Source organism: Ziziphus jujuba, chromosome 7, assembly GCF_031755915.1.
Source record: "Ziziphus jujuba cultivar Dongzao chromosome 7, ASM3175591v1".
Taxonomy (NCBI): Eukaryota; Viridiplantae; Streptophyta; class Magnoliopsida; order Rosales; family Rhamnaceae; genus Ziziphus; species Ziziphus jujuba.
In genome coordinates, this window is record NC_083385.1 from 4,769,811 (window position 1) to 4,785,118 (window position 15,308).

General features: G+C 36.2%; 2 protein-coding genes and 1 pseudogene across 3 annotated transcripts; 1 reads left to right on the plus strand and 2 right to left on the minus strand.

Moving 5' to 3' along the window:
- Window positions 1-484: 484 nt before the first annotated feature.
- Window positions 485-5,443, minus strand: LOC107424204 (malate dehydrogenase-like; annotated as a pseudogene).
- A 1,615-nt stretch (window positions 5,444-7,058) lies between these two features.
- On the minus strand, window positions 7,059-9,953 carry LOC107424209 (malate dehydrogenase). Of its 2 annotated transcripts, none has more exons than XM_048478663.2 (7): window positions 9,911-9,953; window positions 8,848-9,006; window positions 8,568-8,743; window positions 7,921-8,198; window positions 7,676-7,811; window positions 7,475-7,586; window positions 7,059-7,361 (listed from the first exon to the last, which is right to left on the minus strand). In XM_048478663.2, exons 1-7 carry the CDS (start codon window positions 9,951-9,953, stop codon window positions 7,267-7,269), a joined length of 999 nt encoding a protein of 332 aa, XP_048334620.1. In that variant the 3' UTR covers window positions 7,059-7,266. The 2 variants fall into 2 exon arrangements, with proteins under 2 accessions (XP_048334620.1, XP_048334619.1); XM_048478662.2 differs by lacking the exon at window positions 9,911-9,953 and adding an exon at window positions 9,364-9,527.
- A 1,650-nt stretch (window positions 9,954-11,603) lies between these two features.
- On the plus strand, window positions 11,604-15,186 carry LOC107424205 (3-hydroxyisobutyryl-CoA hydrolase-like protein 1, mitochondrial). The gene is given in 13 exon segments (XM_060819273.1): window positions 11,604-11,892; window positions 11,999-12,079; window positions 12,243-12,311; window positions 12,408-12,471; window positions 12,867-12,946; window positions 13,033-13,179; window positions 13,536-13,732; window positions 13,913-13,931; window positions 13,933-13,974; window positions 14,170-14,268; window positions 14,371-14,472; window positions 14,565-14,606; window positions 14,734-15,186. Coding segments are annotated over 13 exon segments (1,176 nt in total). The 5' UTR covers window positions 11,604-11,778; the 3' UTR covers window positions 14,854-15,186.
- The last annotated feature ends 122 nt before the right edge of the window (window positions 15,187-15,308 follow it).

A 15,308-nucleotide genomic window follows, 5' to 3' on the forward strand; every position in this document is an offset into this window, starting at 1 on the left:
CTAATATATGCTTAACAATAAATTAATTAATTTCAATATTATAAAACTTGTATAATTATAAAAATATCATTTTTTAATGGGTCTAATAGGTTTATCATGAGTTATTGTATTTTACCATTAAAATTTATTAATTTATTGTATCTTATTAGTTGATATTGATACGGATCTGATATGATATTGTCAATGCAAACCAATAAAAATTATCTTGTGTGTTCGTGTTTTATTATAATGTCGTATAAAATTTTACAAACCTAATGCTATGAAACTTGTTGGTGAGGAATTAGTCCTTGATCCTCATGGGTATATGTATGAATTTTGCAGCATTTTAATCACGTTAAAAAAATCAATATCTCCCTGTTCGAAGTCCAATGATTTTCGTTCATTTCCAAGATTAGAGAATATTCAAATCCAAGTAAATATTATACATGCTTCCCATAATTCACATTTTTTCCACCCAGAAAAAGGCGAACTCTAAAAAGCACTCTGCAACTCTAGGATGCCATCACATTACCTAAGCACTCGTCATTTGGAAATTATTTGACTACTCTATTAGACTATATATGGAGTCTTTCTTTCATTACTTTCCAACCAATCCAGGCACAAATTAGTCCCACCACCATCATCATCATCATCAATTCAGACATGAATATGCCAACTGTAACACCCCGTCCCGAATCGCACCGGAATCCGTGCACGTTTACCGAGGTTGACCTTTGACCGAAGGGGTTAAAAGTTGACTTTTTGACTCGGTGGAAATTTCGAGTTGACCAGGGTACCGTGGCGAAGTGCATGACGCCCTGAGTTCGTAGACTAGTAGCACGTCGAAAACGGAGCTACGGTTTGAAAGTTATGGGCAAAACAAGTTGAAGTGCAAACTGTCCAGAAGGTGCCGGGAGTTGACTTTTTCTTGTGATGTAATTTTGAGTTGACTCTTGTATGGTTGTAAAGTACTCGTCGATACGAGTTCATAGACTAGCGGCACGCTTAAATCGGACATGTGGTTAAAAAGTTACGGACGTTTGAAAATTCGCCGGGTACCGTATTATTTTAATATATTTGGCTTAAGTACACAGTAACGCCACGTGTCAGCTTCTGATTGGTCCACGTGGCATGAACAGTATCACGCAGGGTTTTTATTTGTTAAAACACTCGGGGAAGAGAGAGAGGAGAGAGAAAGAGAGAGAGGAGAGAGAGAGAGAGAGTCACCGGCCGCCGGTCATTTTCACGTTTTCCGGCTTAGTTACTGTACATGCGCCGGCCAGCCATATTGCCCACCTCATTTCCGGAAAAACCTCCAAATTTCACGGCGAACGGCCGCCGGACGCGCCCGGATCGGACGTCCGAAGTTTGGCGGCGATTTTTCCCCCTCCACCGCGAATCGGCACTGTTCCGGCCATTTTCCGGCCACACGCACCTGACAGCCTTGATCCTCTCCTCAAGTCCGGCCTACCCACCAAAAAGCACGGCCATCGGACCACCGACGCGCCGAGATCGGAGCATTTTCCGGCGAGGGGTCGGAAATCTTCAAACGGTGATTTCTCCGCCGTCCGACCTCCGTTTTGCTCACCGTCGGTCCCGTTGGATTGCTCTCCTCACGATCTACAAGTCTACAAAATTTCACAGCCAACGGCCACCGTACGCACGCGCCGCCGGCGACGGTTGCCGGTGACCGCGGCGGCCCGTCGGAAAATACTGTTCCGGCGAGTACCCGAAATTCCGGCCAGCTCCAGTCCGCAGTGTTCGACCTCCTGAACCCAAATACGACTTCCGTTTCCGCCAATTCACGACGGTTTGGGAGAATTACGAAGCCGAAACCCGAAAAGCTTCCCGATAAAATTCCAACCCCGTCGGGTACGTTCATCGGAAATTAAGACCGGATCTGTGATTAGCATCACTCGAGCTTCGATTCGGTATATAATTCGTAAATTTTAGTTATCGTTTGGTGTTTGCTCCTCGGGTACCCATTTGGGGATTACCCGAATAAAATATTAATATTTGTGGTTTTGGTACTGTGGATGTTTTAGGTGCACGTGCGAGTAGCGGAGTCGATCCTGCGGAGAATCTTGATTGAGATACGTGCACAAGGTGAGTGACCCACCTTCAATTTAATTTTGGGAAATTTAATTGGTGAATATATTATGTGTGATTTAAATATTTGGAATTTAATTTTTTATGTGCCAAATATTTATTTGATTTATTGTGGAAATTATTGTGAATTTATCGGATTTAAGAAAATGTGCATTTCACCAATTTATGCCATGTGGAATTATTTTATGGTTTTGAGGATTTTGAAATTGGTGTGGTTTTAATGGTAAATTGGGCACGATTTGAATTTCAAATATTTCAAGGAAAATATTTGGTTATGTTGGTGATTTCAATTTTTATAAAATATGCCCATGAAATATTATGAGATTTGATTATGATATTTTGAGCATTATTTATGCTATTGGGAAAATGTGGATATTTGAATTGATGGATTTGAAAGTTGGTGGATTTGAAAATCATGGAATTTATGGCATTGATTACAAAGAAATTGTGGGAAAATTCCCGGTTCAAGCGGATGGATTATGCCCGCTATGTTTATGAAAAATGTGAAATTTGTTTTATAATTTAAATTGTGGATTTTATGATTTTTAGACGCACCGTGCACGTACTGGTGTTCTGGATGATTTTTAGATGCACCGTGCACGTACTGGTGTTCTGATTATGTGATATGGTATATGTGATATGGATATTGTGCACACAGATATGATTAGCGCGCAGGTGGGTGTGAGTAGCGCGCAGGTGATATTATGAGGGTGTCCTGTGGATGCCATCGGAGAGGGTGGCCACCCCCCTTTGGCCGGGACACCAGGTTAGCAGCGGCGCAGTGGGACGCCACGCGACCGTATGCTAGTTTCTTTCTATAACCTCCTGTCTGGCGGTACCTTGGGACGCTGGGTACTGTTGGCGCCACTGGTATATAGTGGGTGCATCAACTGATTTTTGGAACTGTGTTTTAAAAAAAAATAAAATGTTTTAAAGCTGTATTGGAATTAAAATTTATTTATTACTGTTCGGATACTCATTTGATGTCTTGGTTTTTGGGGAATATGAATAAGGGTTTTGTGAAAATGTTTTAAAAAGGGGAACCTAACTGAGAGAATTGTAAGGGTTTTGAGAGAAAATATTATTTCCAAATAATTATTATTTATATACCTATTACCGTGGTATTATAGTGTAGAGTAGTAGGGTCGCTCACTGAGATGGTTAGCATCTCACACTCTTAAATTCCGTTCCTCTAGGTACCAGGTTGTCGGTGTTCACTCGGAGCGGACTTGATCTTCCTCGCTGTATTTGTTCGTGCAGTACCTTGTTCTTCTTTTACTGCAGTTGTAATATTTCTTTCACTTTTGCTGTATTCTGTATTTTGTAGTACTTCATAAAGCTCTGTATACTGTATGGGACACTTATGTATTTGTATTGCACTGGATTACTGTATTTTTATTTTGGAGTGCTGAAATTTGTGGAACCAGTTCGTAGTACTGTGGGAGGAATAAGGGGACAATTATAGAAGTGTGTTTTCAGTGCAGGGAATTTTGTGGTAAGTCCATCCCTTAGGGGAGGTTCTGCCGGATCTTCCACAGAAGGGTCCGGTAGGGTTTCCCTGGGATCAGGGCTTGTCTAGGGTTCCGGTGGGGAACTTTGGACGGGTCCTGACACCAACGCTTTCTCTTCAATGAGCTCTAGCGCAGTTGCATCCAACTATGACATTGAAAACTCGTCAATCCTTAACCCTGCCATTCAATTTAACCAATTTTAATTCTTAAAATTTTCTCATATAGATGAACATAATTTTTTGGTTCTGGAATTATTATTTATAACGCTTTTGAATGGTTATACACAACTTACCCTGCACAATAGACCATTCTCCTTTATCACATGTAACAGGAAAAGAGGAAATAAGGCCAGGTTGAATCCCATAAGACCCATCAGAGTAGACTCCCATTGAAACCCATTTTCCCTTCATCGCCATAAACAAATCTATTCCCATATCAAACACCATTTATTTTTTTAAATGGTTTGTAATTTAAGATAAAAAATAATCGACCTTCGGAGTTCCAAGAACCCAATCGCGGATATGATCACAAGCAAAATTTGCAGCAGACAATGCACTAGATAGCTTTCGAGCCTTGATGATGGCAGAGCTACACTGCTGCACCGTGGTGATGAACTCGGAATTTAGCCTGGCAAACAATTGCTCAACCTTATTAGAGAAATGAAATTTTAAATCCTGATTTAACTAGACACCTGAAAACCAGAAAGCAAATGAGATGGATTAGAGTTTGGAGGTACCAATTGTCATCAGCAGCAAGTTCTCTGACACTTTTCTCTCCACTGCTTGTGGTGACAGTTGCATGGTTGACATCCGGATACTGCGTTGAAGAGTGATTTCCCCAGGCGATAACATTCTTCACGTCAACAACATCAACATTTAGCCTCTCTGAGATCTGGCCTAATGCTTGTTGTGATCTAGTCGGGTAAGACATGTAATGTTTTTCTCTGGGATTGAAGGTGCAAATTCTTTCAAGATGAGTGCATTGGTGTTTGCTGGGTTCGCAATCACCAGAACCTGTGCAAGATTATAAGCAATGAAACTGCATCAAAACTAAATTGAACAAATTACTCTGTCTCCAAATTTAAAGTGCAAAACAACAAGCATATTACAAAAATATCATTAAGTTCCAAAGTTTTAAAGATGATGTGCAGTGTTTATTCATCATCTGAATGTAAAATTATATTCTCCTACATGGCCTGTGGAAACGACTAAACTATAGTTTAAATTCTGTTGTCATAGATTGAACCAGTTAAAGAAAAAATTATGGTTCAAGCTTCATTGAAAAAATTCTAAAAAATTGCCCAATGCTATATTCAAAAACGTGAAAAGAAAAACGTTGCACGAAAGGAAATCGCATGAAGGCAATTAAGAACTTCTCACCTTGCAATCTGCAGCAGCATGCTTCTCTAATGCAGAAGCTTGAGCCTTGTAGATCGACACATTTTTAGACATCACATCTTTTCTTTCCATACCTTCCTTTCGAGGGAAACCACCAACCATGGCAGCAATGTTGACACCTTTACAAGCTTCTTCAGCATTCGTAGTAGCAAAAACATCTAATGACTCATGAAGAGGGAAAAAGATGACCCTCAAAGCATGAATTTTAGAATATACCTTTGAAGCAGTGTGCAAAACTACAATTTGAAAAGCTTACCTTGTGCAAAACTACAATTTGAAAAGCTTACCTTTAAAAAGAGGGAAGGCAGCATCAATCAATTCCATTCTGACTCCTTTCAACGCTTCAGCAACAGGTTCAATATCAAGCATGCGTAAGATTACAGGCTGACCGGGGCCAAGCATGTCACCTTTTGCAATCATTGGAACAATAGCATAGCCTATTTTCCCTGTTGCACAAAACTAAACTTGAGGCATTTACATACTATCTAAGCTAGTATATGGAAAAATCACTCTAACTAGTACGATTAATTGAGTCACTGATCGATGCTCCTTTAAATTTCAGTGAAAGTATATGCACTTTTTTTTATTTCTATGATCAATTGGTCATGAGTTATGATGATAATATGATGGGAATGGAAACATATTGCAGTTTATATTTAGGATTAGAATTTTTTAACCTTAGCTATTCAAGCAAAATACAATCATGAAACTAAGAATAGTTAACTGAATACTTAGGAATTCAAATCACAAATTTCTATAAAAATTTAGCAATACAAACCAACTTAAGATTCATAAGTCACCATGAGTTATTATAAACTCATGAAATGAAATAAAAAGTTCATTTAAAAACTAGAAATATAGATTTTGAAGCATGCCTGCAGCACCAGTAACTAATACTCTCAGGGGTTCCTTCTCAATATGCAAAAGGCTCCGGATGTATTCTGTAACCTTCCAAGAGAAAGCAAGAGAGAATAACAGCACACTCTTGTCCATTTTTATTGAAAAGAAAAAGATCCACAGAAAAACAATTCTTGTTGGAAATCAAGTTCAACCCAGTTCAATTCTCTGACAATGTTCTTCCGTATGTTTATGCTATTTATGAAACAAAAAATCCACACAACATCTTCACAAAAGGCTTTCGGATACCAAAACAAAGTCCACAAGATATGCACCAGAAACAAGATCTCTTTCCCCTGGCAAAGAATTACATGCACAAACATTGACAAAGCACCTCAACCGGGGGCGTACGCAGCATGGGTGCAGCTGCCCAACTACATATGTTTCCTTAAGCATTTGTTTATGCAAATTAAGTTCTATGTAAATTACATGCACAACATCGACACAGCACCTCAACTGCTGGCGTACGTAGTGCGGGGCAACTGCCCATCTGCATTTGTTAGCCCAAGCATTTGCCTATACAAATAAGTTCAATGTAACATTTCTTTTCTTTTCTTTTTTATTTTTTATTTTTTATTTTTTTTAAGTTTCTATGTACTTGTTGGTGGATGATCAGAACTGAATGATGACAGTGTATTCAGTTTTCTTTGTGCTTGTAAATCTTATACTAATTATTAATGTGCCCTTATCTAAAAGTAGGGCAAATGACCATGTGAGACTTGGAGTTATGGATTTTCCCGATGCTAATTGAAGTAGAAGAAAAACAAATACCACTATTTAAATGTTGTATTTTTTACTCGTATTCATTGAAACGAGAGAAAACAAAAGAATATTACACCAAAGTGATGAAATTTAAAGAGAATAATTATACCAAGAAGTGTGTCTAGAACTCAAAGTGGGTCTTTTGCAATTGTTGTAGAAGGAGGGAAAGGAACTTTATAGAGGAAACTTTTTTTTTTTTTTTAATGTCTATTGTACAAAATATTAATATACATTTCTAATTTCTGATATGAAAAACTTTGGTTAGGTTTAATACGCAAACTTTTCTTTAAAACCTTTCCTATTATTATTATTCTAATTATTACTTAATTCAAATAATGCTATGAAACTTGTTGGTGAGGAATTAGTCCTCGATTCAATCACGTTGAAAATATCAATATCTCCCTGTTCCAAGTCCAATGATTTTCATTTATTTCCAAGATTAGAGAATATTCAAATCCAAGTAAATTTGCAACTGTAGGATGCTATCACATTACCTAATCACTCATAATTTGGAAATTATTTGACTACTCTATTAGACTATATATGGCGTCTTTCTTGCATTATTTTCCAACCAATCCAAACACAAATCAGTCCCACCACCATCATCATCATCAATTCAGACATGAATAGGCCAACGCTTTCTCTTCAATGAGCTCTTGCTCAGTTGCATCCAACTTTGCCCTTGAAAACTCGTCAATCTTTAACCCTGCCATTCAATTTAACCATTTTTAATTCGTAAAATTTTCTCATATAGATGAACATAATTTTGGTTCTTGAAGCATAATGTATAACGCTTTTAATCGGTTATACACAACTTACCCTGCACAATAGACCATTCTCCTTTCTCACATGTAACAGGAAACGAGTAGATAAGGCCAGGTTGAATCCCATAAGACCCATCAGAGTAGACTCCCATTGAAACCCATTTTCCCTGCATCGCATAAACAAATCTATTCTCATATCAAACACCATTTATTTATTTTTTAAATGGTTTGTAATTTAAGATAAAAAATAATCGACCTTCGGAGTTCCAAGAACCCAATCGCGGATATGATCACAAGCAGAACTTGCAGCGGACAATGCACTCGATAGCTTTCGAGCCTTGATGATGGCAGCGCCACGCTGCTGTACCATGGTGATGAATTCGGAATTTAGCCTGGCAAACAATTGCTCAACCTTATTAGAGAAACGAAATTTTAAATCCTGATTTAACTAAACACCTGAAAACTGGAAAGCAAATGAGATGGATTAGAGTTTGGAGGTACCAATTGTCATCAGCAACAAGTTCTCTGACATTTTTCTCTCCACTGCTTGTGGCGACAGTTGCATGGTTGACGTCCGGATACTGAGTTGAAGAGTGATTTCCCCAGATGATAACATTCTTCACATCACCAACATGAACATTTATCCTCTCTGAGATCTGGCCTAATGCTCTGTTGTGATCTAATCGGGTAAGACATGTAATGTTTTTCTCCGGGATTGAAGGTGCAAATTTTTTCAAGATGAGTGCATTGGTGTTTGCTGGATTTGCAACCACCAGAACCTGTGCAAGATTATAAGCAATGAAACTGCATCAAAACTAAATTGAGCAAATTACTATTCTCAAAGTTTAAAGTGCAAAACAACGAGCATATTATAAAAATATCATTAAGTTCCAAAGGTTTTAACATAATATGCTGTGTTTATTCATAATCTGAATGTAAAATTATATTCTCATGCATGGCCTGTGGAAACAACTAAACTATAATTTAAATTCTGTTGTAACAGATTGAACCAGTTAGATTTAAAGAAAATATTATGGTTCAAGCTTTACTGAAAAATTCTAGAAAATTGCCCAACGCTATATTAAAAAACTTGAAAAGAAAAAGGTTGCACAAAATGACATTGCATGCAGGCAATTAAGAACTCTTACCTTGCAATCTTCAGCAGCATGCTTCTCTAATGCAGATGCTTGGGCCTTGTAGATTGACACATTTTTAGACATCACATCTTTTCTTTCCATACCTTCCTTTCGAGGGAAACCGCCAACCATGACAGCAATGTTGACACCTTTACAAGCTTCTTCAGCATTCGTAGTAGCAACAACACCTAATGAATCATGAATCATGCAGAGGGAAAAAGATGAGCCTCAAAGCATGAATTTTAGAATATACCTTTTAACCAGTGTACAAACTACAATCTTAAAAGCTTACCTTTAAGAAGGGGGAAGGCAGCATCAATCAATTCCATTCTGACTCCATTCAAAGCTTCAGCAGCAGGTTCAATATCAAGCATGTGTAGAATTACAGGCTGATCAGGGCCAAGCATGGCACCCCTTGCAATCATTGGCACAATTGCATAACCTATTTGCCCTGTTGAACAAAACTAAACTTAAGGCATTTGCATATGATCTCTGCTAGTGTATGCAAGAAAAAAAATAGATAAATAAACACGATAAATTCTATGATTAATTGAGTCTGTTATGATGACAACAATTATAAGAACAAGAACATATTAGAATTTATTTCGGACTAGTATTATCAAATCTAAGCTATTTATGCAAAGTACAATTATGAAACTTGGAATATTTAAGCAAACAGGTAATAATTCAATCACACTTTAGCAATTTGAACCAATTTTATTTTCAAAAGTCATGTCGAGTTGTAGAAACCCATGAAATGAAATAATAGTTTCAATTAAAACTAAGAAAAAATAGGTTTGAAACATGCCAGCAGCACCAGTAACTAATACTGTCACTGGTTCCTTCTCAATATTCAAAAAGCCCCACATGTACTTGATAAGTTTCCAAAAGAATACAACAGTGAAAGAAACAACCAAAATTTTCTGAAGCAGCATAATGTAATCCATTTTTTTTTTCTTTAAAAAACAATTCAACCCTATTCAATGCTACATTTCTCTGCATTTTTATACCTTTATGAAACAAAGAATCTACGCAGACAGCTTCAGAAAAGGCATCCAGATACCAAAACAAAGTCCACAAGATATTCAGAAGAAACAAAAGATCTCTTTCCCAAGCAAAGAATTATTTGCACAACATGGACAAATTACCTAAACCAAACCAAACAGCTAAATGAAACTTGGAGATTTTGATTTCCTGGATGCTAATTGAAATAAAAATAAAATAAAATAAAATAAAAAAATACTAATATCTAACGACAAACGTATTCTTTACTCATATTCTATTCATAGCAGCCAAAAAAACCAAAAAAAGAATAGCGGATCAAAGTGATGAAACATAAAGAAATAATAACATACCAGCAACAACGGTGACTAGAACTCGAACTGGGTCTTTTGCCATTTTTGCTAACAATCGATGTAGAAAGAAAGGAATAAACTTTTAGAGAGAGAGTTGCTAATGATGATGAGAAATGTAAGTGGTTTTTTTAGAGAACAAAAAAAATATATATATATATGAGATCATGGGATTGAGAAAGAGATAGAGAGACAATATAAAAGATTGACGGTATTACATCCCATCTACTTATCCAAAAACAATTTCATACAATGTGATGTAGTTCAAAAGATGTGGCTTTCCATTTATACTCTTAACAAACTTTAATGGCAGTAGTGCTAATTCGAAATGATAATAATATTGAGCCACCATTCAATATTTCAATTAAATTAACAATCTAACACACTAGATATACAAAAAGGTTATGGATACATAGATTTTCAAAGTGTATTATATATAAATACTCACACATATTCTTAGGGGGGGGGGGGGTGTTGCTTACATATCACCCACATGATCTAATATATATGTACGGGGCATGTCCATAAAAACTTGAATATTTTCCTTGGTTCTGAGGATAAGGAATAGAAATTCAATTGTCAAAAGTATCATTAACAAATAAACTCTCATTCAGCATGTCCATATAAACATCGTTTTAAGCTTAATTATTTCTCATGGGAGAGAAATTTCAAGGCGGTCGAAGAGAGCAAAGGGTATTGAACTTCAAATTCTTAAAAGTATCATCAACAATAAACTCAAACAGGTCCTTCAGTAGCATAAACTTTTGGAAACCGCAGTGATCACCACGAGAGGCACTAAACTTGTGGATGCCCCACTGATCTTCAGGAGAGGCACGAAACCAATGCTGAACTGCAAGTTAAATTATAATAAATTTTGTTGTTATTCAGAGTGTGAAATGAGGAAGCACATGCAAAAGTTTGAACTTATAAACGGGTTACCTGAATATCTACTTTTTTTATCCCGGACTGTGTCCAGTATTCGTAGCTTGAAGTCGGCGAAAGTTGGTGGAATGCCTTGTCCATCGACTCGATGTGAGTAAACGGACAAACATACACGTACCATCTCCAGATGTATTTCCTTTGGATAAGCCTTTAAAGTCTAAACCAATATCAATAAAATTACCAACAAAAAAAAACTAGTGTAGCAATATAAGGATTTCAAAAATTAATACATGATGCCTCTGCTTCTTCCAGATGTTGTACTTACCAATGATATTGACAACAAGTGATTTTTTTTTTTTTTTTCACATTTCTTTCTCTCTCTCTCTCTCTCTCTCTCTCTCTCTATATATATATATATATATATACACGTATGTATACATATTTGAAGGATTCATGACGAGGATCTTGATGATGATGACGATTTGGTCCTGCTCATAAGTTTAAGCACTTTTACTGTTTTTTAAAAATTTCTTGGCTTTTTTTGGGCAGTAAGTGGTGTAATTGGCCATTGTTTACTTATGTATTTAATAGAAATTTATTATAAAATAATTATGAAAATAAAAAGAGAGAAATAATCTTAAAATAGCCATGTATCATTCATATCTAAAATATCAATTAAAAGATTAATTTATTTTTGACCCAAAAAAAATAATTTTATCAAAAAGAAAAATCAAAAGATTAATTAATAATAATAAAAATCCAATATCGAAATTTCTACAAATTATAAAGGAGTATATGTAGCCAAGCTAGAGGTATAACTAAGCTGAGTTGCCAAACATTCCCTCACAATCCTTACTCGGACTGACACGGAAGTAATCATCTTCGATAGAGAAAATTGGAAGTTAGCAAGTAGTTTTTGAAGATTGAAGGCCATTGCAGAAAAACTGAGCTTCAGTCGGGAGTTGGGTGGTTAGCTCCGAGACAAAGCGATGTTGCAGAGGCTCAGAGCAGCTTCATCGAAAAGGCAAAGCTTTCACAGTTCTCGATTGAGAGGCCTCTGCACTCTTGCACAAACTGCAACAAACGATGATCTTGACAACCAAGTGAGTTTTTTTCCACATTTCCCTTTGTGTGTGTGTGTGTGTATATATATATATATATGTATGTATTTATGTTTAAGAAGCTCTGCTTAAAAATACTCTCTTTCAGGTATTGGTAGAAGGCAAAGCTTGGTCTAGAACAGCGATTCTCAACCGACCCTCAGCTCTCAATGCTCTCAATACTTCAATGGTATGCATTTCTTTCCGTTATCTGATTATTCGAACTGGGCTTTTACTCAATTATGTGATTTTGGTCCGATTGGTTCAATTTGTTTTGTTATAGTGTTTAGTTTTCTTCAGTTGATACCAACTTATATAAAATTTTGTGTTGACGACAAAGTTTGTGTATTTAGGCGGCTAGATTGCAGAAACTGTACAAATCCTGGGAAGATAACCCTGATATTGGTTTTGTTGCAATGAAGGTAAATTAATCTTTCTCAAGTGCTAGAGATTTTTTTGCTCTATGCTGATTACAAATACCAAGTTGCATCTTATTTGGTGTTTTTCGATATTTGAAGGGCAGCGGTAGGGCCTTTTGTGCTGGTGGAGACATCGTTTCTCTTTATCATTTGATAAATAGAGGTACGATTCAAAACTGGAACATCTTTTTCTCAAACATGTAATGGTTCTCTTTCGGTGACTTTAAGTTAATTTATGCAGTCAGTTGAAGGAAGTTGCTATAGGATTATGACATTTTCTTGTTTGCTGAATGTGTATTGTGCGTTGGTGAACCTTGTATACTGGTTAACTTGTATACAAGTTCTTTTGTGTTCATTTTTTCAGACTCCTACACATAAAGTTGTATGCTGCTGTGGTTTTTTTCCTTTTCTGTTAGTAAGTGTGAGGGTGGGTTTTGTTTAAATGTAACCAATTAATTGGTAACTTTTTGTTGTTAACTTATGATATTCTTTAAATTCACACTCGCTTTGGATGATTGTTTCTCACCAATTTTGCAAGATCGGGTTTACACCATGCAGGGAATTTAGAAGACTGCAAGCAATTTTTTAGGACAGCATACACATTGGTATACATAATCGGTACTTATTTGAAGCCACATGTAAGTAAAACAAGTTTTTTCAATCTCCCTCTGATAAATTGGAATTGAGAGTATAATTGCAGTTCTGCATTATGATCTCTGTGCAGGTGGCCCTATTAAACGGCATTGCAATGGGTGGTGGTGCTGGAGTGTCAATCCCTGGGACATTCCGTGTAGCAACTGATAAAACTGTATGTATTTGGATACACATATTCCTTCTTTCCCCGTTACTGATAAGTATTGGCTTCCATAATTGAACTAACTTTTCCATTTCTTAGAAAAAGGAAAAATATCAATTACTTGCAAAATCTTAGTCACAACTTTATATTTCTTTTATCTTAAACTAGTATGTTTGAACACTCAAGCATTTATACGGTTTAAAATCTGCGGGCAGATCCAAGACACAATTAAGGCGTTTGTGCACTGTAAATGTAGGTTAAAACCTCAAGTATTCATTAAAGTGAAATCATTTTGCAGCCGAACTTATGATGGAGGTCTCCTCTTTCCCAAGCAACTGTGTGCTTTAGTTTTCCCCATTTGGCAACAAACTTAGACTAGAAGATCACACACATCCCTCTATATAGTTATAATAAGCATATTTAATAGATAAAATGACATGTACAACTTTGTCTCTTTTGTGAGAACTCATGAACTTGGTATTGATACCTCATGCTTGGTTAGGAAGGTGATGATCCTTCTATTATTGAAACTTGGGAATTTAGTCACTGATGATCCTTCTATTATTGAAACTTCCTTAGAAAAATGTGGCGAAGTTGTCTATCCAGAACAAAACAGTGTGCTTCAGAGGTCAGTTTTCAATATATGTGAAAATAGTTTACATCATAGAATATTAAAACATGTCCTTCTTATCTTTTCTTTCAATTTTTGTAAAATTAAAATTTAAAAATCTTGGTTTTACTAAAGTATCAAAATAGTGCGCCTTTGAAATGTGAGATGCTTATATTATAATGTTTCTGATTTTTTCAGGATTGAAATAGTTGATAAATTGTTTCAGCCGTGACACAGTTGAAGAAATTATTGATGCTCTGGTAAGCATATATTTGATTTGCTTATTTCTCTTTGGCAAGAGAACCATCTACCAAACTAATTGTTTATGTGGATTTCTAACACAAAAATGGAAAAGCCAAACAAACTACAGCAACTTTTATGAATAAATTAAGTGGGATATTTCCCTAAATATTTCTGGGCCTCACCTAATTGTCCTTCCAATAACTAATTATCAGGAAATTGAGGCAGCTAGAACAAATGATGCTTGGTGCACGTCCACTCTAAAGAGACTCAGAGAAGTCTCACCATTGAGCTTGAAGGTTGCTTTGAAATCTGTGGGTCTCCCACTAGCTAAGCATTGCAGTTAGTTGACTTTTAGTTCTTTGTGGAAAATGGTTTACACTATATTTATGAATGAGAATTATAAAATGGGTCAGATACGAGAAGGTAGATTTCAGACACTTGATCAGTGTTTGGTTCGTGAATACTGAATGTCCCTTCAGGGGATATCTAAGCAAATTTCCAATGACTTTTGCGAGGTATATATAGCTACAGCCGTTTACTTTCCTGGTAACAAAACAAAAAACATTTGTGAATTTTCTCATAATATTTTGTTTGGTTTCTTGTTTAGGGAGTTCGGGCACGAGTAGTGGACAAAGACTTAGCTCCAAAGGTATGATCTCATTATATCTGTTTCAATGACATTTTATCTTAATCCAAAATATTATTGATGTCTCCTATATGGTTTAATATCAAGTGGATCTAGTTTTAATGCATGTGTCGTGTTTTTCAATATGCAGTGGGATCCTCCGACTCTGGAACAAGTGTCAGAAGACATGGTAGATCGATATTTTTGTCGCCTAAGTGAATTTAAGCCTGATCTAGACCTACCCACAAGTTTGCCAGAAGCATTTAACTAGTGAACCTGATTGCTATTTCTCTCCTATTTTGTATTTGAAATTAGTTAGTTTCCAATCCATTGAGATCTCATAAGCACAGGTAACTGCCAGAACTAGGGTCATGTTTGGGAAATTTTATTATTTCAATCACCTTGTTTAACTTGGCCTGGAAAAGTAAAAGTGTAGAAATTTCTCATGGGCCAAGTCAGACGCAGTTACGAAAGAATGTATCAGAAAGAATGTATCAAATAAGGTTCGTGTAAAGTTTAGCTTTGCGTTATAATTCCTTCAATGTTACAAAAAATTCAATAAATAAATAATAAATGATGCCTATACTATTTATGAGGCAAGAAATGAAGAGCACAAGTTTGACTTTCTTCGAGACGACCTATTTCGTATAATTAAAATTCATGTATAGCTTTTGCCAGAAGTGGGTCCCCTAGAACGTAATATTTTGAATATAAGAAAACCAATGG